The sequence below is a fragment of the Pelecanus crispus genome, chromosome 7 (genome assembly GCF_030463565.1).
Source record: "Pelecanus crispus isolate bPelCri1 chromosome 7, bPelCri1.pri, whole genome shotgun sequence".
Classification (NCBI taxonomy): domain Eukaryota; kingdom Metazoa; phylum Chordata; class Aves; order Pelecaniformes; family Pelecanidae; genus Pelecanus; species Pelecanus crispus.
Genome location: NC_134649.1, coordinates 27,073,658 through 27,099,812, shown reverse-complemented (window position 1 = coordinate 27,099,812; position 26,155 = coordinate 27,073,658). Strand labels below are relative to the sequence as shown.

Sequence of the window (26,155 nt, the reverse complement as noted above, 5' to 3'; positions counted from 1 at the left end):
GCCTGGTTGCGGCTGCTCACATAAGCAGCCTCGGGGCAGATGTTTCGCAAGTTACAGGAAACCTTAAGTTATCAAAGGTACTTCCGTATGCTGGGAAATGATACCAGGTCTGTACTGCACTGAACCTAGCCTTCTCAGAGATACGGATCGTGGGGATAAATATTTACAATTATTCATGCTTTCATGTGTTATTTTAAAGAAAATATAAAAAGTCAAGGTGTGTGCTTTGAGGCGGGGAGTTGGACATGTATTTTATGCGTAGTGTTTGTTTATGAGCGTGCTGGTCTCGGAGGTGAGTTTTTTTAAACAATGTAGATTGTTTAAACGATGTGGATTTGTCTGTTCGCTTGAATGTGTCCCAAATTCTTCTCACTTTACTCATAATAATTCTTCTTGTTATTTATTAAAATAGCTCCAAGGGCCTCTTTTGCCTCGGCCGTTACAAATCAGTACCTTGGCGTGAAAATACCTTGTGATCCAAATAGAGAAGATGGACCAAAGGTGGGCGGACAAAAAGCCACGTAAGGAAACTGGGAGGGTTTTTGTTCTGATTTTTGGGGCCCCGTTAACCTCGGTTAGGGCTCCCCGGAGCGGTGGGCAGGTGTGCATAGGGACACTGCTGCCCAAGAGATTTCGAGGAGGGAATGGGAGGCGCGGGGCAGGGATGGAAACGCCCGGCCCGGCCTCGGGGCCGCGCAGCATCTCGGTGAGCTCGGTCCCTACCGCTGCCCATTGCCCGTGTCCACAGAGACCGGGAGGGGACCTCTGGCACCCGGATACGGCCACTGCTTTGTCGTGTTTCACTAACTCGTTGGCGGTCCAAACACTAAGGGTGATGTCTGAATAAATGACAGCCCTTTGACAGAAGTCAGGACAGCAGGAGGACCGGGGAGAGCTAATGAGGCGTTTCACAGCTCCTAACTCTTTCACAGAGCAAGGGGCATAATTTTAAACTGAAGAAACGTGAAGAAAACAGAAAAATCCGTGCAGAATTGCTGCGCACAAGTGGCAGTAAACACACGGAACAGGTTATCTGGGAAGGCAGTGGAAGTACATAGCATAAATTAATTCAAGAAACACCTCGTTTTTGTCGGATGCAATGACTGACTAGTACGGTAAAATGACAGGACAGTAGGATTTAAATAACGCTAACAAGAGCAAGCAGTTCGGCCTCGTGTCCGCGACAGTTCCTTAAACGCCTCCACCTATCCTTTCCGTCACGATTTAATTAAAAATACCGGCCCGGGAGTCCCGATTCTCCGAGGGTCCCAGCAGCCAGGACCTGTGCATCTCCCTTCAGGTGCAAAGGCCACCCGCGAGGTTGCGCGCTGGCTTTGCGGGCAGCGCCGGCTGCGGGTCCCCCAACGCGTGTTGCCGGACGGGGACCGCGGCGCGGAGCCTGGCGAGAAGCGGCGGAGCCTGGACAACACGGGGGAGTCCGGGACCGGGGGAGCGGGGGGAGCCGGCCGGCCCCCCGGCCCCGACGGCGGCGGAGTGCTGCTTGCGCCGCGGCTGGGACACGTCCCCCGGTGGGCTGTGCTCGGGGGCAGCATCTGCGGGTGACCCCGGTGGCGGTCCCGTCCTGCCTCGCTACTCGCGGCTCGGCGGAGCGAGGCCGGGCAAGCTCCCGCCGGCGGCTCCGCACGCCCCCGCGCATCCCCCTCGGTCCCCTCGCCAGCCCCGCGAAAACGTGCCGGAATCCCTTTTTTTCGTCGAAAACCTTGAAGACAGAGGCTGAGCTCCCCTTCAACCGGGCATAAGCCCGACGCCCGTCCCTCTGCGTGGGCCAGCTCCGTCGCAGAGGCAGCGACTGGGCTGAGTCCGTGGGATATCTCCCGTGGAAATCATCAACGCGCCATCCCGCGTGTCCGGTGCCGCTCCCGCGGTGGGGAGGGGGCCAAGCGCAGCCAAAAACCATCCCACGGCCGTTGTCAACTCTCCCTGCCGCGGGCACGCCGCCGGCCGGGCTGCCGGAGCTTCGCCGAAATCATTCCCCCTCTAATCCGTTGGTGCCTACATTTTCTGCTGGGGATTATGAGCGTTGGGACTCTCGCATGTAAATCTTGCACGAAGTACGTCAGTAATGAGTGGAAATGGCTCATTAATTATCTGCTGTCCTGCCTGGCTAAAGGGGAATTAAACGAGTCCCGTTGTACCGAGCAAAATATTCGTGAAATGGCTGTAAAAGTCAAGGGAAACGGTCCTCTTCGTGCTGTGTTTTGTTTTGTTCCCTCAGCAGCTCCTTGCAGTTGTTTACAGCTATTTGGCCGAGGCCCGGAGGGAGCCCGGAGCTGAGGGCATCGGGCCGGGCCCCCTCGACCGGCAGCCCCGAGCCCAGACCGGCAGCGCGGCCCCCGCCTCCCCTCGGGCTGCGCCGGCTCCTCCGGGCCCTGGCTCCCCCCGGCCAGCGCACCGGGGCTGCCCCGAGGGCTCCCGAGCCGCGGAGCGGCGGCCCTTCCCCGCCAAGGGGGGACGTGTGGGTCCACGGCCGGCGCCGCGGGGCTGGTTTCCCCGAGGGGAGACGGCCCTGGGGGCGGGCGGCCCGGCCAGGTGGCGGGGCGGTCCCCGGGGGTGGCTCCGTGTGTCCCCCACTCCGCCCGGGCGCTCCGCGGGGCTGCGGCTCCACTGCCGAGCCCCGGGGATGGGGCCGGGGACGTGGACGGGGCCGGGGATGGGGCCGGGGATGGGGATGAGGATGGGGATGGGGATGGGGATGAGGATGGGGATGGGGATGGGGACGAGGCTGCGCCCCGAAGGGGCCAGCGCTTGTTTGGGTGTCTGCTCTCCCGCAGCGGGCAGAAAGGCTAATTTGCTTTACATGGCAGGGGATCAAATGCTCTGCCGTAACCTCTCGCTTCCAGGTACTCGCCCGCCCCGGCCCCTTCCTTCCTCCGCAGCCCCTCCCGCGCCCTCCCCCGCAGCGCTGACAGCCCCGCCGGGGCCGGCGGTATAATAGGCCGCTGCCCGCCGTCCCGGGGCGGAGAGAAGCTCCCCGGTGCCGCGCCCCGTGTGCATGCGGCGGTAACGGCTCCGGCCCGCCGCGCTGCTCAGGGCGGTCCCGGGCCACTCGCGCTGGGGGGGCCGCGCCGGGCCCGGCCCGCAGGGGCAGGGGCAGGGTAGGGGGCGGCGGGGCGATGGGCAGAGCCCCCGCGGGGCGCCCCGCTGCCCGGCTGCCAGCAGCGCCGGCCGGGGGGCTGCGCTAGGGCGGCCCGGCGGCCCCGGCGGCCGGGGCTTCCCCCGCGGGCGGCGGCGAGGATGCAGCACCCGCTGGAGCTGGGGGCCGCGCACTACTTCCCGGCCGAAGCCTTCCCCGACCACCGCTCGCACCGCTACCGCAGCTTCATGATCGAGGAGATCCTCACGGACCCCCCGGACGCCAAGGGGGCCGCGCCGGCCGGGGAGCTGCTCAAGTTCGGGGTGCAGGCGCTGCTCTCTGCCCGGCCCTACCACAACCACCTCGGTACGTCCCCGGGAGGGACGGGGGAGCCCCCGCGCCCGCCCCGAGCTCCGGGGACTCCCGCGGCTGGAGGGGAGTGGGCTGCGGGCTGCGGGTGCGGGGCGGCGAGGCGGGGAGGCATTTCCCGCTGGTGTACTCGAGCGCGTTGTAGAGCCGGTCCCCTTGAAGAAAACCTCGTGACTTTTGCCTAAAAAATAGCTGCCGGGCTTTGCCGGCTGTGAGCATCTCCTTGCTGTGCCGCGGGAGGCTCCCAGTCTGGAGCCTGGCGAATATTTTGGGCCTGAAATGAGGAAAGCGGCTTTACGGGTCCGACGCCGCTTGCACAGAACGGCCATTGAATTTCACGGGGAGACCGTTGTTGTTGATAGTTTTTTTCGTGTTTTTGGATGAGGTGTGAATTGCTGGAGCCTACGCGGTGGGGTGTATATCTGTATGGCTGCAAGAGGCGGCACGGTGCTCTGCGGACACGGATTTAGCTGGAAACCGAACATATATATATTATATATATTATTTTATATATATACACACTATATTCATATATGTATTTTTCTAAAGCGGGAGCAAGCGTGCTCTATCCAGTCTGATATAGTATCTAGGACAAATGCAGTGTATTAACGTGTATTAGTTTTTTGTTGTTTTTCTTTTTAAACGCCAGTATTTAGTGTATTTTAAACGCCAGTATTTAATGTGTGGTTGCGAAAGCTTTCATTTCCCAATCCATCTTAGTCAGCGGAGATGTCGCTCTTTATCCGTAGAAACGAATGGAATAGGAGGATATCAATTTCTTATTTTCCTTTTAAAAGAGAAAGAAGAAAGCGTCAAACCCCATAGCAAGGGAGAAACATATATTGGACTATCTGGAAATCAGTATTATTTTCAAGATGGGCAGAACTGTTTGAAACAGTGGACCAAATAAAAGGCTCTTTATAGCCCTGACGGCACAGCTCCTGCCGGGTTCAGCGGGAGCAGGATCAGGCCCGTAAGGAAGTGAGGCGTGTATTTGTTTCAACAACATATTTCAGCTTAGGCCGAGGAGGGGGAGTCCGCGGAGACTCCTTTAAAAGTCGGTTTCACTGCACCGGGCTTGCTCCCGTGTGTGCCGGCGGGGCGGGCAGGACCGGAGCGCCTGTCGGCCCGCACACCGGGAGCAGAGCATCGGGCGCCCTGAATTTTGCCGGGTTTGGGGCCAGCGCGGGGTTCGCGGGCCCAAGCCGGGGCGGCCGCGGGGCGCGGAGAAGCGGCGGCGGGGCCGGGCCGGGGAGAACCGAGCGGAGCCGGGGCGGGCAGCGGCCCCCGCCCGCCGGGGAGCAGGGTGGCTGCGCGGCCGCGGCTTGGGCCGAGGGCGGCCCGAGCGTGTCTGCAGCAGCATCCTCGGGGATGGCCTCGCTCCCTTTGGAAACTCTCCCTGGCCTATCCCCGGGCGAGTTTTCATAGGACAATCGTGGGACTGCGGTTCACGGAGCGGGATATAAATTGTTCCCCGGTGGAAAATGTCCTGAAAACTGCTCGGGAAGGAAACCCGGGACCGTGCCCGGACGCCCGCCGCCCGCCGGGGCCCAGCCGGCTGCAGCAGGCCCGGCTGCTGTTGGGTGGCACTGGAGGGGAACCCTTTTCGGTTGATTTAAACTATTTCCACTCGTAACCCCCCAAGTCATTCCGTAATTAGCAACTGCCGGTTGAAGGGTAAAATTTGACCCTGTACCGCGGATGCGGCGGAGCCGGGGGGACCCGGGCAGGGCGGGCCCCGACCCCCGTTGCGGGGGTGCCCGCACCCCGGGGGGCTCCGCTCCGCCTCGCTGCGTCGTTACCGAGAAAGGAGGAGAAGGGCCCGGGGTTCCTTGCAGGGTCTGATCCCCGGGGAAACCGAGGCACCCTGGAGCCCCGGGGGTCCCCGGGGGCCAGGCCTGGGCTGCCCGGCTCTGACGGCCCCTCTCTCCCGCAGCGGTGCTGAAGGCGGAGCCGGCCGCCGTGTTCAAGTTCCCGCTGGCTCCCTTGGGCTGCTCGGGGCTGGGCTCGGCGCTGCTGGCCGCCGGCTCGGGGCTGCAGGGCGGCTCCGCCTCGCCCCATCTCCCGCTGGAGCTGCACCTCCGCGGCAAGCTGGAGCCGGGCCCCCCGGAGCCGGGCAGCAAGGCCAAGAAAGGGCGCCGCAGCCGCACCGTCTTCACCGAGCTGCAGCTCATGGGGCTGGAGAAGCGCTTCGAGAAGCAGAAATACCTCTCCACGCCCGACAGGTAGGCGATGCCGGACCCTCCGGACCGGGGGCGGGACGGGACAGAATGGGATGGGGGCTCATTTTTCCTGCAAAAGAAGGAAAGCTGCCAGCCGAGACAAAAGCTGCTGGGGCTCACCGCCCCTCTCTTTCGCCCGCAGAATAGACCTGGCCGAATCGCTGGGGCTCAGCCAACTCCAGGTGAAAACCTGGTACCAGAACAGGCGCATGAAATGGAAGAAAATAGTAAGTGCCCGAGGCCGATGCTTCTGCGCGCCGCACCTCTCCGGGTCCACACCCCACCCGGGTACCGAGCACTGCCCCGTGGGCTCGTCCTTCTGCATGCCGGCCCTGGCCAAATAATAATAATAATAATAATAATAATAATAATAATAATGATGATGATGCCCCCGGTCTTTAAGGCCAGCATCTCCTCGGTCCCCACCGGACCCCCCGGTCCGACATCACGCGGCTTTGCAGCTGGGCCCCGCGGGTGTGGAGGGCCATCGGCGCAGGTCGGGAGGAGCCGCACCGGCAGCCGCGGCTGCTCCCCTGGCTACGGCCCGGGCGCAGTGTCGAGATCCGGGGGACGGGGTAGAGGGAGGTTCCTCCCGCCCCGGGCTGATGGCAGCACGATTTTACCGGGGTGCCCCCCCTCCTCTGCCCCCTCACCTACTCGCAGGTGCTGCAGGGGGGCGGTCTGGAGTCCCCCACCAAGCCCAAGGGCCGTCCCAAGAAGAACTCCATCCCCAGCAGCGAGCAGCTCTCGGAACAGGAGCGAGCCCGGGACGCCGAGAAGCCCCCCGAGAACCTAGGCTCGCCGGCCGAGGTCAGCCAGGAGGAGTGAGGGTGACCGCCCGGCCCCACCGCCGCCGGCCCCGGCCGCCCCCTCCGGGCGCAGCCCGCCAAGCCCGCTGCCGGCCTCGCACCTCTCCGCCCCGCCCGCGGTGGCCCCGGGGGGAAGAGGACGGGGGACAGCACGGTTAGTGGTTACGGTCGCTTTTGGTCTCCGGTGAATTGGGCGTTTTGGTCGGTCGCGTCCCCGTCTCCTCCCCCGCCCCGCCGCTCCTCTCCGCGCCCGCGGAGCGCTGCGCCACGGACGCCTGTTGTTGTGCGCGGCCCGGAGGGGCCGGGAGGACACTGGACCCCATGTTTCACATCTACTCGCTGTCTAAAACCCTGTGGTGCCCCTAGTTATTCGAAAACTGCATTTTATGATCAGTTTTATTAATGCGAAGATATTTACTTTATTTCAATAAAGTATTTTATGAACTATTGCTCTGAGTAATGTAATGCTTTTTAATTTTTTTTTTTTTTTTTCCCCGCGGTGGCAGGTTAGAGATTCAAATGCAAGTTCACAGGCAGATCTACCGAGACAGAACAAAGCACGGTGCTGTCCCGGCCGTTACCGGGGCGGATTCTTCGGTTGCTTTCCCTGACGGTCCGGCCTGCCCGGGGCAGGGACAGGCAAGACCTGCAGTCTCTGCTCGGGCAAATTGGGATGCTTTCACTTTTTAAAGATACGTTAAGTGCTGTCAGATAAGTTAATTAGACTCCGCACTGCGCATCCTAAATGATGCTTTTTTAAAGCGCGGTTGGGGCAGAGCGTAGCAGGAGCTCTGAGAGCACACGACGGTGAGCGGCCTGAGCAAGTAACTTCCGATCCGCCGCATCGGCGAGCCCGTAACTTCCATCGCCGGGGGCCGGCCGGTCCCGCACAGACAGACGGCCAGCCGCTGCACCAGGGCCCGGCGGGGGGGAAGGCCCGGCCCGGCCGCTCTGCTCCGCGCCCGCCCGCCGCCGGCCGGCTCGGGTCTGCGCCGCGCCCCGCTGCTCTGCCGGGACTCTGTGAACTGCTGCGACGTAGCACGAAACCGTGGCGCTTTCCTTTTCCCCCTTTTTTTTTTGTTTGTTTTCCCCGAGTCCCTGCTGTATTTTTTCCATCGAGATGTCAAATTATAGAGCACCTACCGAGACGTGCAATTACCGCCATCCTGCTAAAAACCAGAAGCGCCGCAGGAAGCGGCGAGAGGCAGCGAGCGAGGGAAGGGGAGCGGGGCCGGAGGCGGCGGCGGGCGCGTTGCTTGCACGGCGCTGCGCGGCTGGGAGGTGACCGGCGGGCGGGCGCTGCGCGGCGGGGCCGCCCTGGGCAGGGCCGGCGGCCCGGGCTGAGGCCCTGCTGCGGGGACATTAATTAGGCTGGCCTGCCACTTAAAGGTAATTAGCAGCCACGGCCTCGGGGGCTTGTCGGTGCCTCCCGCCCCGTCGGGGTCTCTCCCCGGCCCCGGGCGCTCTCCCGGCGGCCGCGGCAGCCCCCGGGGGTGCCCTAAAGGCCGGTTGCGACGGCAGCGCCGGGACGCCCCGTCTCCCGGGCGGCGGGGAGCGGGTCCATCTCTAACCCGACACAGTCCCGCACGTGAGGGAAGGGACCCGCACTGAAGCCGGCTTTCGGTAACGCCTCCATCCCCCGCTCACGGCACGAAGGCAGCGTCCCGGCGGGGAAGGAGCCGCGCTGACAGCATTTACGGGCTTTAATTAAAAATAGCCCCGAGCCTCCCTGCTCCGAGCCTGCCGCCGGTGAAGCCCTCGGCGGGCGCCGAGGTGAATCTGCGCTGAAGTCACCCCGTTTCTGACACGGTTTTTCCCAGTTTTCCTCGTTTGCTCGTTTCGCCACGCTCCAAGGGGTCCGGAGTCGCTGCAGCGAGGCGCCGGGGTGAGGAGGCGAGTGGAGGGCCGGTGTGTTCCCCGCTGCCCCGGCCCGCCTCGGGGGTTGCCCAGGGGTGGCTTCCTGTATCCCAGGTTAAATAAACTCCCGGGATGAGCGATGGAGTGTTTGTAAGCACAGGATACGGCCATTGCTGAGTAAACAGGAAGCAAGCTCATATTGTTACACTAAAATGACATATATATTTAAACAAACAACTGGTTTGAAATGTTTTATTTAACCTGGGGATAAGGATTAACATTGGGAAGGGGGAAGCGGCCGTGTCGCGAGTGGAGGGGCCGGCACAGCCCGGGCGGGCTGCGGGGTGCCTCGGCACGGGCAGGGCACGGTGGGTGTTTAACTTTGTCACTTCTTTATTTCGTCTTCTGGCTATTGTTTCTAGTTAGGTTACAGGCTAACGTCTTCAGTGCACGTGAAAACAGCAGCCGTTTTTAATTAAAAGGTAGAGTCACTGGCGCATTAACCTAAATCAACAGAATGACAAGCTGTGTCCATCACCAATGTTAAAGAGAGATTTGGAAATAGCTAAGCTTCAGTTATTACGATCGCGCTTACGAGATAATGTTAGTAGTTTCTTTTCACATTTGAGTAAGTGGCGGATGAGCGATTATTTTTCACAGACCGTAAAGGCATTAAATAAGGAAAGTTATTTGTCCCTTCTAGACAACGAAAGAGAAAAGCAGGAGGGGTTTAGGAGTGCTCGGGGAGCACGTTTTCTGCCCCGCCGACCGCTGAGCCGGGGCCGAGCAGCGAGGACCGGCCTTGCCCGGGGCACTGGGGGCCGGTCCCGCTGGGCCGGGCTGGTGCTCCCCGCGGCTCGCCCGCCTGAACGCGGAGCGCATCCTCGGGCCGCCCCCGCTCGCTCGCCGCACCTCGCACCGGATCGCCCCTGTTCCCGGGAGCGCCGGGGTGGCCGCAGGCGCCCAGGGCAGCGCGGGTTGCGCTCCCGCCGCGGGCCGGGCAGCGCAGGCTGCGCACCCGCGCAGAGGCGTCTCTCCGGGGCTTGTGCATTGGCCGCTTCGCGTTTCCTCGCGGGATCCAGAAGAATTTTTTTCTCTGCTGGCCCACGTCAGGAAAAGCTCCGACGGGCGCACGGCGGAGCCTTCTCTCTCTCGTTAGCAGATGCCCGAGAGCCACGTCCTGCGTGGGGCTGACCGCGGGGATCTCAGCAGACTGGAGTCTCCTTGGGCTCTCCAGCCCTGTTCCTACCATCTGCTACTCAGCGTTTCCCTCCAGCAGAACAAAACCAGGTGGGAGACGACCGTCCATCAGCGGAGCGGGGAGGCCGGGCTCCGAGCCGGCTCCGAGCAAGCGGAGCGGGCGCAGGGCACCGCGCTCCCGCCGGGGTACGCGGACAAGCTAGCCCGGGATGCGCTCCCGCTGTTTGTAAGCAAACGGCAAGGAGTATATTTGGATGTGTAAACACGTTATGAATGAAAACACTGTACCTTCAGCAGCGTACCGTGACCTCTCGATTAATGGGCTCCATGTTTGGAGCCGCTTGCCTAGAAACACTTTTTAGTAGTAACGACTTTAATGACAAACTTTCGCTTTGGAAGGAGCTGTTTACAGCACGGAGTGCATGTGTGCTGAGCTGAGGAGCCCTTCCTGCCTTGTCGCTGATGCTAATAAAACCCAAAGTCCTCTCAATCAGAGGGGAAATCTGTTACAATTCTGTCACCGACAATATACCTGACAAGTGATTCTTTTTTCCTTGTAAAATACTTTTTTTTTTTTTTAATGTAAGCTATTTTCTCTTTTAACGAGTTTCTCTATTTTTTTCTGTAAAGTTTAGTTTCCCCGTGTCACAGGGTAGGCTGCCTGCTGGGCTGGCTGGTGTGGCATTGCACCACAGTGACAGCAACTCAGAGCCAGGAGCGGAGGGGTGCCAGCAAGGTGCCGCCTTCTGTTTGAAAAGCAAAAGCAAGTGCCACCAGCTATTAGTGGCAGCCCTTCCAAATGCATTTTGATAATGTCTGAGTGCATTTACAAACAAGGCTTCAGGGCTCACCTCAGTCAGCATCAGTAACCTTTGCTGGCCAGTGAGCCACCACGAGGAAATTACAACAGGCCTCACCAGTACACGGGTTTTGTGCCAATGGATAATTTTCATCAGTGCAGCATAACTGTACCATTTTCTAATTACCTTCTACAGATCTAATGAAACAGTATGGCAGTATGAAACAGTAGGCTGCGATGGATGATACCCACGTTCACAACACTTCAGCAGTAGAACTGTGTCAGCCCAGATGTACAGAGACACCCAACGGTTTGTTCAGTGCTGTGATTTCTTCTCAGAGCCCTGTTCTGCCTGCAGGGGTGACGTCTCTCTGCAGCACCCCAAAGCACGGCTGCCAGAAAAGGTGCACCCATTGCCCCAGGTGTCATTTGCCACTGCTGTATAATTCTGGGGCCAGTAAAGTATATACGTGGCTAATAGACCTGATGTTTATTCTGTTTTCTGTATATAAATAAGCTGTATTGGTATAACACATTTATTCTGGCAGAAATGCATCCACACTGGGGAACTCTACCATTTTAATTACACCAGTATAGGTAAAACAGTGTATGTTTTCTTTGTAAATAAAGTAGAAGGGCATAGATTGAAGGCTGGAAAAGCAGCACTGAATGTGGGTTCTTCCCATGTTTGAATGCTAATCAGGTCACAGTTAATCGGCAAACGTTATGACAGTTTTCTTAACAAAAATCCATTTAGGTGAGTTTCCAATTCAAACATCCTAAATTCCTTTTTTATGAAGCATCTCGGGGAAACCTGAGAAAGGTTCTACTTTTTCATCAATGTCAATTTAAAAATAGCTCCATGGAGCCAGAGAATTTTAAGATTAATGACATTGGGTTTATACCGAGGTAAAAGCACAGGAGTGCTTACTCCAGTAGGAGTGGATTGGACAACATGCTGGTGTTGTGAGGGGGCACCCTGCTGCCGGGGGGCAGCAACCTCACCCTGATTCCTTGCTCCACACCTGCAAGGCAACTGGAGATCTGCTGTGGCCTTCTGAAAGCAAAAATTGATCCCAGAGCAATGCCTTGTGGGCACTCCTCACCAAAAAACTGCAAATCATCATCTTGATGCTGCACTTTCCCCTCTGAAGGTTTGGGGTGGGGGGGTGCTGCGGGGAGGATGGAGGGGGATGTAGGAGGATGTGGAGTGGATGGGGGAGTATGGAGGTGGGTGGGGAGGCTGGAGATGGATGATGGGTGGGGACGGCAGAGGGGGATGCGGTGGGGAGAAGTTGGGGGTGGGTTGTGGCGGTTTTGAGGGGATGCAGGGAGGATGGAGGGGGATGTGGGAGGATGCAAGGTGTGTGCAGGGGGATGCAGAGTGGATGGGGGGAATATTAAGGGATGCGAGGAGGATGCAGGGGTGTGTGTGGGGGGTTGCAGGGATGATGGGTAGGGAGGCCAGAGGGGGAGGTGGGGAGGATGCAGGGAGTTGTGAGGGGACACGGGCAGGATGGAGGGTCATGGGGGAGGATGTAAGGGTGTGCACAGGGGGATGTGGAGAGTTGTGAGGGTGGGATGCAGGCAGGTTTGAGGGGATTCAGGGATGGTGGAGGGGAATGTGGGAGGACAGAGGAGCCGGGGGTGGGATGCAGGGTCTTGTGAGGGGATGTGGGCAGGCCAGAAGGGGATGTTGCAGGTGGCTGCAGCCTGCACTACTTGGTACTGCCTAGCACCATGTGTGCATGCTGAGCTGAAGGTGGGGTGGGTTAAGGCCTTCTTGGACTTGGGGAGAAAAAAGTTAATATCTCTCTGGGACTTTTTATCACCATTTTGGATAAAAATATAATGATGGGATCAATATGACCTACTGAGTTCAGTCAAATTCTCTAAAAATCATTAACCAGCATGTGAAGTACTGTTATTAGATGTTTGTCTTAACTCAAAATGTTGGATTGAGGTCATTACAAATTTGGTTGTTTCAGTTGACTGGTATGGTAGATAAAATCTAAATGCTGACTGCCTTATTGCATGAAATTTGGCTGAGTAAATGACGTTCAGGGCAAGTTCACATTAAACATGCTAGCACCGCTCTTGATACTATCATCTCTGCTTGGCTAAACTTTTCCATGAAATCTACAGGAAATTTGCCAGAATCAAGGCTCTGGGATATGAATGGAGTTACCTTTAATGAAATTGGTGATCACCATTGTGTCAGTAGGCAGCGGTTTTTGTAGCGTACTTTAAAAATACATGCTCTTAACCATTTAACCCTGTGTTGATGGAAAAAGTCACAGTCACAGTCTTACATGGGTGCATCAGTTTACAAACAGAGTCCATTAAAACATGATTATGTATAAAATGGGTTCTTCCTCTGCAAGACCCTTGAATCCATTGTTTATGTTGTACCTATATTAACAAACCACAAAATGAGGTCATAGAATTTCTAAAACATATTTTTTTTAGGATGGCAATGTGGAAACTTTCCAAAATTGAAATGGCATATAAGGTGAATGAATAAAAGAAGATCGATTTGTGTCTAAAGTTTGAGTATTAGCTGGAATAAGAAGATTTTTTCAACACAATTTTTACCCCCCAATAGTTAATTTAAAGAGTGTTAGGCACTGTACATTCACTCTCTGAATAGATATTGAAATTAGTGGATTATATTTAAATGGAGGGTACTATTCACGGAGGAAACCCTTGAGTTAGTATCAAAGAGGTTGCTTGCTGAGTTCAAATACAGATATGCTTAAAGTGTGATGTCCTTTTCAGTCACACTCAAAAGTTACTCAGGCATGACTTGCAGTGAAACATTATGCAAAAAAAACATTAAATTATGACAACTGTTTCCAGCCTGGTATTTCATAACTGCTAGTCTGAAAACTTGCTTGTGCAGGATCCCTAGACCTCAGTGACATTCCATAAGGATACAGAAAATAAAGGGTAAACAGAGCCCAGAAGAGAATAGACAGATGTGCAGTAGTTATTCACACACTGAAAACTGCGTGTCCTAGGAACTCTGACATCTTGACACAGTATTACAATAACTGGGAGAAGAGACCCCCAAACACTACTCTGGGCCATCTTACATGAATTACAGTGCAGCACCTCTCCAACTCCCAAACTTGCACTTTGTGTAGTACGAATATTGTGCCAAAGAAGTGTTCTGGGCGAAAATCTACATATAGCAGTAGATCTTGGCAAAATGCAAGTCTGAATTCAGCTGGCAAGGAAGGTACTCCCAAAATACAATTTTTTTTTCAGCACGGTAAGGTCTGTGAGTGAGAAACTGGCTGTTCAGTTTGAGCTAACAGACTTTTTCCTTCTCTGCTGCTTGACTGACTACAAGGTCTTAGAGGGATTCCATCCGATTAATGCTGCTAGGCATACATTCTGAGGTATTTACTCAAGATTAAATACAAGTATTTAAGAATTTAATGTAAACCCCGAACAATTTTGAATTATATTCTCTCTTATTTATATGATTTGCTGAAATATAGAAGCAAATAACATCTTTTCTAAATTAAAATATCTTTTAATAGACATTAAAAAAAAAATTTGCGTATCTTGTCCTCTTCTTTCTGTAAAAGTGAGAGTTGGGTTGCTGAATATTCGTGTTTCTTAAACAGAAATTCTCACAGGGACTGTTCAGTCAATGCAAAATGCTGGATTTTTGTGCCAGTTCTTGCAGATGCTCAGAGCCTCCTCTCATTCTAGCCCTCTGAGGCTTATTACTGCCATAGGTAAGATTTAAAGGGCACTGTAAGGTTTCTTGAATTTTGTGGTGTGCCGTGAAATTTCCACATTAATGACTGTGGAAATATTTCATATTTGGATTTTGTACTGTTAATTGTAGTAATCACAGAGTACTGCTTGTTTCTTGATCAGATGGCGTTTCTCACCAGATAAGTGTTAGCGTACGGGCCATGCATGTAATAACTGAACATACCATGGTAAGCTCAGTGGTTATTTGAAATTAAAATTCATTATTCACTAGTATTTGTACTAGTAAAGTACAAGTGCTCTAATATTTGCAGAAAGCAAATGTGAAGCAGCTGTAAATACGGCTGAATTTGCTTCTGATTTTTAAAGAATATTTGCAGATTTTTGGCTAAGCTATAATGTATGTGTGCATGGGCCAGAAGGCTTGTAAATGCCAGTGCTTTACACTTACCAGTGTGTAAATTGCAGCTAAGCCCACTGGATTTAACTTTTATATCCTTAGTTTAAAGGGAAAAATACAGCCTAGTTTGAAAAAAAACAAAAACAAAACCCTTCAAAAAATACATAGAACATCAGAAGCTTTAGATAAACACATAAATTAGTGGTCTGTAGCCTTCACAGGCTTGTGGGTAGAAAGTAAGTAGTGTATAGTTTAACTCTTTCATTTCTAGCAAGCACAAGCAATACGCAAAGTTTGAAGAAGAGTGTTGCCCAGGATCCACTGCCCAGGGATGAGTTCTGCAAGTAAAGATCTCTCCCTGTGGTTCCAAAGAACTCATTCTCTTGGTGGAAGCTAAGGAATTTGTAATGGTTTTCACAAAATATCATTTTAGCCAAATTTTGTATTTTCAGTGTGAAAACAGGCTCAGTGTCAGGAAAGAGTACTGGGTTTCAAAGGGATGTAATTTGTTAAGACTTGGAAAGCTCGGTAAGGAAAGCTAAGCAGGGACTGCTAGGTGATGTACTCCAGAGACAGTGCGGGGCATTGGTCAGCTGCCTTGATACAGGCAATTTCCAGTTAGTTTTGCTGCTCTCTTACCCCTAATGGAACAGGAAATATCTGGATGGCAAAACTTTCATTGGTTTCTATGAGGGTCTCGTGCCTATATTCCTAATGCTTGAAGTCCAGTGAAAGAGTTGCTGCCGTAATTCCTGCTCTGGATTTCCAGAATTGCCTTGTGCTTTCACCATGTTTACAGTGCAAATATAGCTCAAGGGATCCAGGAGGTATGGACCCACTGAGTATGCATTGTACAAGTAGTCTTGTGTGCTTCCACCGAGCTTTTGGGTGTCCAGAAATGCTGGATGTATGGCCAAAGAAGCTGTACATGAAGGGTAAGAGTGATGGTCTACTGCCAAAAGCTGTATCATTGGCAAATGTGTTTGTGGCATTCGTGCGGGCAGAAAGTCATTCCGACTGTCTCCTCCACAGACTTGCAAATTCCTCTTCTCAAAAAGGGTGGTATTTTCTGTTTTCCAGGCCTCTAAACATATAAAAGGCATTTGCTTATTTCCTTGCTTTGCATGATTATGCAAGCAGAGTTTTATATATACCTAGTTTTGAAATTACTGTGCTTTCCTTCTACCTGTTGATCTTTATTCTTCTAGCAGAACCCTTTTCACTATGATGTATGATATATTTTTTAGGTTTTGAAATGATGCTTAATTATTACTTTAGAAGAGGATGCTTTTCAGAATGAGAAGCAGATTGTCATGTTGTTTGCTGTGAGCCTCTTGTAGTCTATATAACCATGTAACCTATTGGGTCATGTTTAAGAGGGATACACATGGAAATGCTGCTCAGAAACATCTACAGAGGTACAAAAAAAGCCTCTGTATTGTCCTGAACTCTCATTACTAAAGAAGTCCTGGTGTGGTTTTAGGGTATATTTATACCATGTTAGTACTTAGGAGTTCCAGTCATAGACCAGCATCCATGTTTCTGGGTGTTGCAATGTCAGATGGGTATGGTCATCCTGTTGTGTTCTCTTTCTTGTGTTGCAATCCTTACTTTTTATGAAGGGATTTATAAAAGCAACTGACATCCTGACAGAACTTTTCCTAACCATATCGTGATGTTATCTGTCGGTTGGATATGGAAAAAAAAGTTAGGAAGAAAAGGTATTTCTTTGTAACTAAAGTTTTTGATTCTGTATGGTCCCTCACAGTGTCTTCTCTTAGATGAGACAAACTCCACAGGAGATGTTATCCCTACATGAATTTGGAATAGTTATGTTTCGGTTGGATAAGAAAATACTACCTTTATAACCAGAGAGCCCATAATTGGTGGTACCCAAAACTGGGTCAAAGCCTGTGGCACATATTTGTGTTTTCTGCCCTATTAAAATGAAAACCCCCACCTTGTTTTCTTAGGCTTGGATATATGCACTCTACAAGAATTCTCTTTTTTGACCTTACATTTACATATCTCACATTTTCCAGGTGCGTTTTCCCTGATGATGTTTTTATTAGTGTATTCGTGGTAAATGTGTCTTTGAGTGTCCACAAATTCTGTCTAATATACATTCTGTTACTGTATGCAATGCAGGTGAAAGCTTCAAGGCAAAGCATAATTTCCGTGGTTGAAGATTTTATAAATAGAGCTGCTGTACCTGGGAGATGCAACTTCTCTTCCCAGGAAAGAACTGTAGGTTTAATCCTGGATCCTTATATGCACTGGTTTTATAAAAAAAACAAGAGGGTTGGAAATAATCATTGGTCTACAATGGCATGAATACAGGTTTCAACCTGTTCATTCCTATTCAGAAGTATTTTTCCCTACACTGCTCAAATTCTTGATCTGGGTCTGGCACAATCTTATTCGTTATATTCAGATCCCTCTAGTTTCTGTTGCACTGCAACCCTTAAGAGTTGACATGTGTTGAAGAACCACTTTAACAATTAGAAGGTGAGTAATGAGATAACTCCAGGGAATTTACACTCTGGGTTACACTCTTTCTCCTTCATTTCAATCCTTAATGATATCAGTGTGTGTTGAAGCAACCAAGTTTTAGTGCCCCGACCCTTGCCAGATCTCTGTCAAGAACAATATTTATCCACAGAGAAGGGTGACAGTCAGAAAGCAGAATTTCCTAAGACCTTGAGGACTGTAGTACTGGTTCAGCTTTAACCATGCCCTACATTTGACAGCGGTCAGCAGTCTACCTAGAAAAAGGTATAAAAAGAGGTAAGAAAATAGGGGTACTCCTCTGTCTTGCAGTTGCACTTTACAGTCATTTGTTGCTCAAGGATTTCCCAAGGCACAAGTGGATATGTATATTAGCCTCTAGTAGGCATTTCTTACATTTATTTGTCATTTTCAGGCAAGTTGTCCTTGGTATATGCCAGGTTGTCTGGCAACAAGTTATGTTATCTGTGCAATACATGAAGAACTACTTCCCGTTATTTGCTTTTTTAACTTGCCACTTGATAATTTAATTTGATATACTTAGGCGGTATGTTTTCACAAAGATAACAGCCTCTTTTCTTTTTCCCCATGCACATCATGGTTTTATGGAGCTCTGTCATCTTTTCCCTCAGCCTTTCTCTGCCTTCCCTGCACCTCAGTCATACCCACTGGGCTGTACTGAGGTTCATCACACTCTTTGGTCTAAGGTGTGGTGGGTTTAATTTCTAACTGAAGAGCATCAGTGACTATGTAGGCATGTACAGTGCTTCTTAAAGCAAGAACTGCTAGCATGGACTGTTCTGGCTTGTGTTCCTCCATATATTTTATCAAGAGCTTTTTCAGAGTTCTGGCTGTAAATCCATGCCCATCTGTGGTATTTTAAATCACCTGTATCAGTGTTTTTGCAGTGAAACCCAGTCCTTGTGCTAGAATTATCCTTGCTCATGTAATCAGGTTGCCCTCTAATGGTTAGCTTTTATTCAGAGCGCTCTCAGGCTTGCTGATGACTGGAGGAAATTTTGCTTTGATTTGTGTGGAAGAAGCCTAAATGTTTTACTCTGCAAGGCTATGGTGTGTGTGCTGGCTGGGTGATGGATCTGCGCTTTACAGAGGAAAAGGTAGAAGCCTCTTCAGAGATTGTTGCTGCAACCCTGTTTGTTTATAAAGCTGTTTCTTATTTCTTTTAATTAACTGTACATTTTAAGAGCTGGAATTCATTGATGTCAAGTTTTGTTATTGAAAAGATTGTGTTGACTGTTTAAAAAATTGGACTGAAAGCAGTTAGAATAGGAACTTTTTCCTATGTGTCTAATGTTTTGTCCTGTCCCTGTAGGTTCCTGATGAATTCAGAGATGTTCTCTAAAGCCAAATGGTGCAAAAAACCCCCACCAAAACCAACCAAAAGGGAGAAAAGAAGGAGGAAAAGTTTCTTGCATAGGCAAATATGAAAAACTCTCCCTCTAAATGCTGGGAATTTTTTTTTTTTTTATTTTTAAACCTAGGTAATATGATGCATTTAAAAGACTTGTGAGGAAGATGGGAAATTTTAGTGAAGTAGAATATTTTTTGTGTTGATTGCTTAGTCTGGCACTGTTTTGAGTGGAAATGGACTTCAGGGATCTGGCAGTATCCTGTGCTCTCCACAAATATATTCTGACTACATTCAGGTAATATGTTCAGGTTGATTTTTCTCAGAAGATGTCACTTAGGATCAGAGTTTAAGGAAGAAGACTGGTAGAACCGAAGATGGGTTTCTCCTGTTGAGGGGTAAACTGCAGGTAATGCAGCTGAATGTTTGAAAATAACTAAAAAAAAAAAAAAAAAAATCCACCTCTGTAAAAGAAAATACAGAAGAAAACCCTGAAATAATAGTAGCAAAACCTTAACCAAATTTTTGAGCTTACAAAATTAAGATGATGTCACACATGTTTATGTAACCCAAGTACTTTTCTGTAATAAAAACAACCCTTGAAGATCTGTGACATTGAATTTTTTATCCCATAGTGTACTAGCATCCTTGAAGTTAATTTCAGTTTTGTCATGGGATTTAACGAGACTAAGATTTTACCTACCAGATCTTAACACAAAAATCTTAGCCCTTATCCAAAATAAATGTAGTTTCTTTTCAAAGTATGAAGACAAACAAAATTCTTTGGAACAAGAAGTGAAGCAATAATATATAGGGACAGTTTTACTTTTCCTTACTTGTATATTATGCATGCTTTTCCTATAAGTTTCCCTACACCCTCCATGTACACTTATGCACACACACAAAAAATGCAGCAGCAGTGGTAATGTAACAATGGCAAACGAGTACACTGAAAACTACTTTAACTCCTAAATTCTTTTTAAGAGTATTTATTAGAAGTTAAAATCAAGGTAGAAATAGTGGAGTTGCCCCAACAATCTGAGAAACAAACTAAAGATATTTTATTTAGCAGTATGTGGATATTTATTTGTACTTGATAGGAACATGTTTCTGCCTGTTTATGTGTGGTGTGAGACATTTTCAGAATTACAGCTATGGATCTCTGCATATTTATACATAACCTGAGATGTCTTATTCTGCTGGTAAAATTTTACTTGCCAGATATGAAGCTGCTTGGAGACTATTTCTGTAGCAGATGAGGCATCGAGCCTGTTAAAACAAGCATACCTCCTGTCCTTGGTAAGCCACATTACCTCAGCAGATACTTGGAAAAGGCCAAAACTAGTTTCCTTCATATTAGAAAAAGGAAAGACATCTGGTTTTCTACGACTCTTCACATGTCTCATTTTATTAATGCCTAATACAGGAGTGGCAAAAAATTGGAGTTTACTTGATTAATGCAGACGCTAAACCCAGAATAGTTCCAGTGTTGCACCTGAAGATTTGTCCTGGTTTCGGCTGGGATAGAGTTAATTTTCTTCCTAGCAGCAGGCATAGTGCTGTGTTTTGGATTTAGTAGGAGAAGAATGTTGATAACATGCTGATGTTTTTAGTTGTTGCTGAGTACTGCTTATGCTAGTCAAGGACTTTTCAGCTTCCCATGCTCTGCCAGGCGCACAAGAAACTGGGAGGGGGCACAGCCGGAATAGTTGATCCAAACTGACCAAAGGGCTATTCCATACCATGTGACGTCATGTTCAGTTTATAAACTGGGGGGGGTTGGCCAGGGAGCAGCGATCGCTGCTCAGGGACTGTCTGGGTATTGGTCAGCGGGTGGTGAGCAATTGCATTGTGCATCACTTGCATTGTATATTATTATTATTATCATTATTATACTGTTACTATTAGCATTACTATTTTACTTTATTTCAATTATTAAACTGTTCTTATCTCAACCCAGGAGTGTTTCTCACTCTTACTCCTCTGATTCTCTCCCCCATCCCGTCGGGGTAGGGGGAGTGAACGAGCGGCTGCGTGGTGCTTAGTTGCTGGCTGGGGCTAAACCACGACAAGATTTCAATCTGGGGTCACCTCTGGGTGGAAGTACAGCCACTTTTTAAGCATGTGCAATAGAATTATACAGTGGCTTATGGCATAGGCTGAAGCGGGCACCACGTATACTAAAATTACAGTGAGAAATTTTGATAGCACAAACTGACCTGGAGGCTGAAATGTGTGACAGGGCCTAGTAATGCCACCATAGAAGGTGGCAGAAGCGTGGGCTTGTTCTGCAGTCCATTTGCAATCTATACATGAAGGCCTTACCTGCAGAGAGTTTGCACCCATGTGTCTTGGAGTACAGACTGATATTGAACCTTGCAGAGGTTTCCCACAGGGTGAGCTGGGTTTGGGACGTTGGCCAATAAGGCTGAGGCTGCTAAACAGTGAAGCAATGGCAGAAGCTGTATTTAGGAGCCATGCTGTTGCACTGCGATTGTATTTGCGTCCTGTAATGAAATCTTTCACAGCAATACAGTGTACTTCAGATACTGTGCATGCCTGTAAGCAGGCACGCAGGCCACAGCGTTTAATGGAAATTTTGATGATCTCAAGTACCAAAAGCCTTCACTCGTTTGCAAGTGTCTGGCCTTGTACAGAGAAATAATACTGTTGCCTCAAGCTGGTAAGCTCTACCATGGATGTGAATGTTGTTTGGAGGTTAAAGGAAGCAGAAGGAAGAGTGAAGATAGCAGTGCGGTGCCTATTTTTATTTAACGGTCTGCATAAATTTCTAATCTGCTGTAAACCCCATGTTCAGATTGAAATTTTGCAGTGCAGGGACACCCCAAAGTGGTGCTGGATATTAACTTATTAAAAAAGAAGGAAGGGGGGAAAAAAGAGGAAGAGAAGAAAATGGCTCCCTGAGAGTTTAAAGTGGGATTCTGGTTTGTGTTGGATCCTTGTCCTGTAAGCTTAGAGCACTCCGATCCACCTGAAGGATCAAAAGTGTCCTCAAGCCCTTAAATAGATGACTCGGAAATACTTGAAATGTGTTTCATTTTATGGCAAGTTTAATGTTTCTAATCTCAGTGCAATTTACAATTACAATAAATATCGCAAAAAATTAATGTGGCCACTTCAAATACAAAGAAATGGCAAAGTGTAATCTGAGAAAATTTTATCAACATGCAATTTCCTTAACAAAAACATCAATGTATCATTTCAGCATGCTGAGAAATATTTATCTTTTGGGACAGCAAAATCATTTGCAGAACATTTTAACTGCTAAATAAATATTTTACTGGCAACTTCTGAGGCATCATAAATGCAGTCAATATAAACAAAGCAATGTGGAAACCAGCTCCAGCCTCAGTTCAAATGACAGTTGGCTAGTTCATGGCAACACAGGACTCTGGGATGCATTTGGCTGAGCCTCAGCATTTGGAAAGATCTGATTTCTTCCTGCTATTATAAGCAAGTTTGCTTAGTTTATTTGGAAGTTCTGGCAGTGGAAGCCTCAGCGAGCTTTTAGTACTCATGATGCAACTAGTTAGTGTTCAACTGAAACCTATCTTTTAATAGTTAAATACTGTTTTTTAATTGAATCCAGTGCTTATGAAAAATACGGGATTTGCAGCTTTGGAGGCAGAGGTTGTCTGCTTGGCTAGGGAACAAGAACATCAAGGCCATGGTGGCTTGGACTTCCTCATGGGCCCTAGCCAACGTGCTTCACCTCTGACCTTGTCGTTCTGATGTCCATGTTTTCCATACTCTCTTCTCTGAATGCCTAACTGAAATGGCACTTGTAAGGGTGGCTTCGCGATGTTGCATCTGTCCTCTGGAAATAGAGCAGAGACTTGTTCCACAGTGCAGTTGAAGAATTAGTTATTCCTTGCTGGGACTATTGCTGCTGTCCTTATTCCCAGGGATAACATAAAATCTGAGACTGAGCTTTCTTTTTTGTATTGTTATTGCTTATCACTTGCCATCTTTAAAGTAGTATTTTTTACCTAAGCTGGTTGATAATTGTCTGTTTTCCAGTACAGCTGCCCATTTTGATTTGTGTGCCATTATTTGTGTCTAATATGGAATGGTATCATACTTCACTGAATATTTATTGCAAATAAATAGTTATGTTTCAAATATATGTTTCAAATATTTCAAGGGCTATAAACCTGTAAATGTTTATATATATTACATATAAATGAAATATCATAAGGGATTTCTGTTGATAGTCATTAGCTTCAGTGCTTTATTGGTTTCTTGTCTGTTTCGATTGAGTTTTCCACGTGCTCATTCAAATGTCTCTGTTAAGCAAGTAAATTTTCAGGTGGTAATAATTGGATGTCTGTTCTTCTTCTGAGCTTAGGAAGAAGTTACTTGCTAAGACTGTTGTCTTTGTTAATTTAGCTTCTCAAATTTGTTTTATCTGTTTGCAAAAGATTTGCAGCTCCCAGAGGTTAATTTAAAAATTGTTTTGTTTTTAAATAACTTAATAAGGTGTTTTAGAAAAGGTCAATAAATAAAATTAATTAGGAAGTTTGATGTATCCTCAACCCATCTAGACACAAAAAATTTATTACTGTGATTTCACTTCTGACAATACTTCAGGAGTTTTGTTATCTTCAAGATTCTTAGCACACTTGCCCCCTACTTCTGGCGCCATATTTTAGTATATGAAGCAGGAATAGTAGCAAAAAGAACAGGATTTTCAAGGACGAGGTAGTCATTTCACAGTGAAGTTTTGGCCTTTGTTGTATGTCAACAACAAGGTTCTTTAACATTTAAAATGTATTGGTAGAAAATCAGAGAGGAGACGGGGTAAGAATTTGGTAAACAGGTGCTTCCAGACCACCAGTGTCATTCTTGCATGGATTATGAGTGACTGGTTGAAAATTGTTGCAAAATGAGTGTTCTCTGCATAAGTGTCCTAATTCAAGCATCTAATGAAAGTCCATGTGGGTCTAGCTAGAAACTTGTTAGCATCTCTCTCAGAAAGGATGAGGGTAGAAGCTGCTCTATCAGCTGCAGCTGGGAATTGAAGACTTAGTTAAGGCACGTTGGCTGAGATATGTCAACAAAGTTGTACTGCTGCTGCCTGTATTTCATCTACTGATGAAAAGGACTTCAGTCTCTTCTACATCTTCATCTCTTCTACAGTCTGTCATGACATTTGGTGCATGGATTATTTCTCCATCCAAAGATATGGAACTTCCCTAGATTATCCAGCTATCTGCTCTGTACTATATTTCAGAGTTCCCTCTTTAATCTTGCTTTTTTAATAAAGCTGTAGCCTTTCCTACTAAGGAGAGAGAAATGAAGAGAATTAATAAACTTTTGCCCTTCAAGAATGAGTGCAGACCTCAGCTCCCAGAAGACTAGGGTTTTGTGCTGGCTTGCTGACAAATGGAAAATGAAACACCTGTGTGGGAGAGATGTGCTGTTAGCAATGTGTGTGCCGCTGCTGAGCCATCTGCACCCCACCTGTTAATTGCTTTATTTGGAACGAGTTTGAGAGTATGACATCTTAGAGTGAGCTAGTAGCCGTCAGGTAGGGAGGTGAAGACCAAGATACAGATTGTAATTGAACCAAGTTGTAATTATCCAAAAAGAAGTCACTGGCTTTAACTGCTCTGAATGTATTTCTCTGTAAACAGAGAAGCTTCCTCTTTCCCATGGTCATTGACTGGAATATCATGGAGTCAGAGGGAACTGGCTGGTGATATCTAGGAAGAGCTTGCAAGTGGCTGTGGTGAGGACCATCCAGTGAACCTGGATGTGGAACCTATATAAACCTGTAGATGATGTGGACCTATACATGATGTGGAAATCAGCTAGATGGCATTTTGAGTGTTCAGCAGGCACTTGAGTGTTCAGGTGGGGGTTGCACCTGTTTTGACTCTGTGACTCCATTTTATGTCTGTGTATGCATACATGTATATTATAATAATGGATAACACATTTGTCTGCCATCTGAGCAAATACTTAGAGTTTTGAGAGCTATGAGTGAGTTGGAGTAACTTTACCTCATGTATGGGACATAATTTAATACATGAGGTATTAAATGTCTACTGCAGACTTGTGATTAAGGTTTTTTTTTAGTAGTATATTTACAGGATTAAAAACTCTCTCTTTTTTAGCAGCACACTTACTTTATGGAGTGAGCAGTTTCCCCCTGCATTTGAAGCATGATTAAAAACATCCGTAGAATGCTGTATCATACAGGGAAATATGAACATACATTTATTTAATTTACAATGCATCTTTCAGATGTGACTGGGAAATACATTCTTGTGTTCATAACTGGGTATAAAACCAGAGGCAAGAGTTTATTCAGTCCAAAAATCCATTTAAATAGTGTATGTTGCTAGGGTTTCTTGGTAGTAACTGCAATTTAATGCTTGCTTAAAAGGATTTTTTTGATTAATTGAACACACAGGAAGAAGCTGACAATACTGTTCCTCACAGAAGAAACAGCTATTTTTAGGCATTGCTTAAATTTTAGGTTGCTTTGTTCCTGTTAAATCTCAGTCTTTACTTTGGCAAAAATCCCATTTTAAAAGTATGTTCTAAAGTTCTGGGCCTTCAGCAGGGCTAAGGATTTTGCACGTGCTTAAGGGCTTGGCTGAATAAGTTTTAAGAACAGTTTTTACAGAATTGGGGCCATCAGTGGCTGGTAGAAGATGATCGAGCTTTTTGCCGTTACAGGATTTAGGATGCGATTTAGAGCTAGCTCTGCTTTGTTAAAGAACAGTTGGGTAATATGTGTGACTTAGGCTTAATGAAAACTGCCCTATAGGAGATTCTGATAATTACACCTAATTGAATGCTTTTCTTATTGTTTCAGATGATTTGAGAGTTAATGTTTATTGTAACTACCTGGAAAGATACATTTATTTTCCTCAAGAAATAGTATTTGCATGTCTTAACAGCTTGAATGTCAACTGTTCTTTTAATTTCATACTGTTTTTATTCAGTAGGACTACAATACGGGTGCCGAAAATGAGAGGTACATGTGCACATAAGTTCGCTGATGTATTATTATTACCACCTAGACATCTGACTGCAGCTTTTGGGAATTAGACTGACAAAACTCCACATGTTTTTCCTTTGAAACAAACTACTTGCAAAGTTGGAGAGAATGGTGAATAATTTGCATCATTTCAAAATGATGGGTCTGTCTGCTACCTAAATCTGGGGAATTTAAATAGGATTTTTTGGGCATAAATATTTTGTTGATGATCTGATATTGCTAGGTAATTTTTTTTCTTTTTTCCTTCAGTCTTTCATAATGCATACGTTGATATCCATTGACTGCAGATCCCCCCACACAAAGCAGTGGTTTTTAGGGAGCAGGATTCTCATTTTTTATGTAGCAGAAAAAGAGCAGTGTCAGCATCAGTTTGGGAAGTGTGCTTACGTCTAAACATAGCTTAGCTGACTTTCAGCTACATTTAAGGTTAATTGTCAGTGTAGACTGAAGTATAATGTGGAAATGTGGGGAGGTAGTTTTAAACAAGGTCTTGTCTAGCTACCAGAGTGGACTAATTTAAGAAGTTAAAGGATTAAATGCTAAATGGTGCAGAACTCTACTGCTGTGGACAGGTTGCTTCTAGTAGTCAAGGAGATTTGCTGTCTTCCATAGAGATGAGTTAGCAAGCTTATTAGAGATGATTGTGTAAATGGTGCTTCTGGGTATTTTAGAGACTTACTGAAATGTTGGCCCAACTCCGAACTGTTTTCATTATCAAGATCAAATTTTCTGAAATGAACCAGGGGAATAGTGGAGCTGAAGATAA

General features: G+C 48.2%; 1 protein-coding gene across 1 annotated transcript; it reads left to right on the top strand.

Annotated features, from left to right (window-relative positions):
• The first annotated feature begins 3,255 nt into the window (after positions 1–3,255).
• BARX1 (BARX homeobox 1) lies at positions 3,256–6,513 on the top strand. Its single transcript, XM_075714541.1, has 4 exons — positions 3,256–3,460; positions 5,400–5,688; positions 5,828–5,912; positions 6,349–6,513. The coding sequence occupies exons 1-4, from the start codon at positions 3,256–3,258 to the stop codon at positions 6,511–6,513; spliced, it is 744 nt and encodes a 247-aa protein (XP_075570656.1).
• Positions 6,514–26,155: the final 19,642 nt, after the last annotated feature.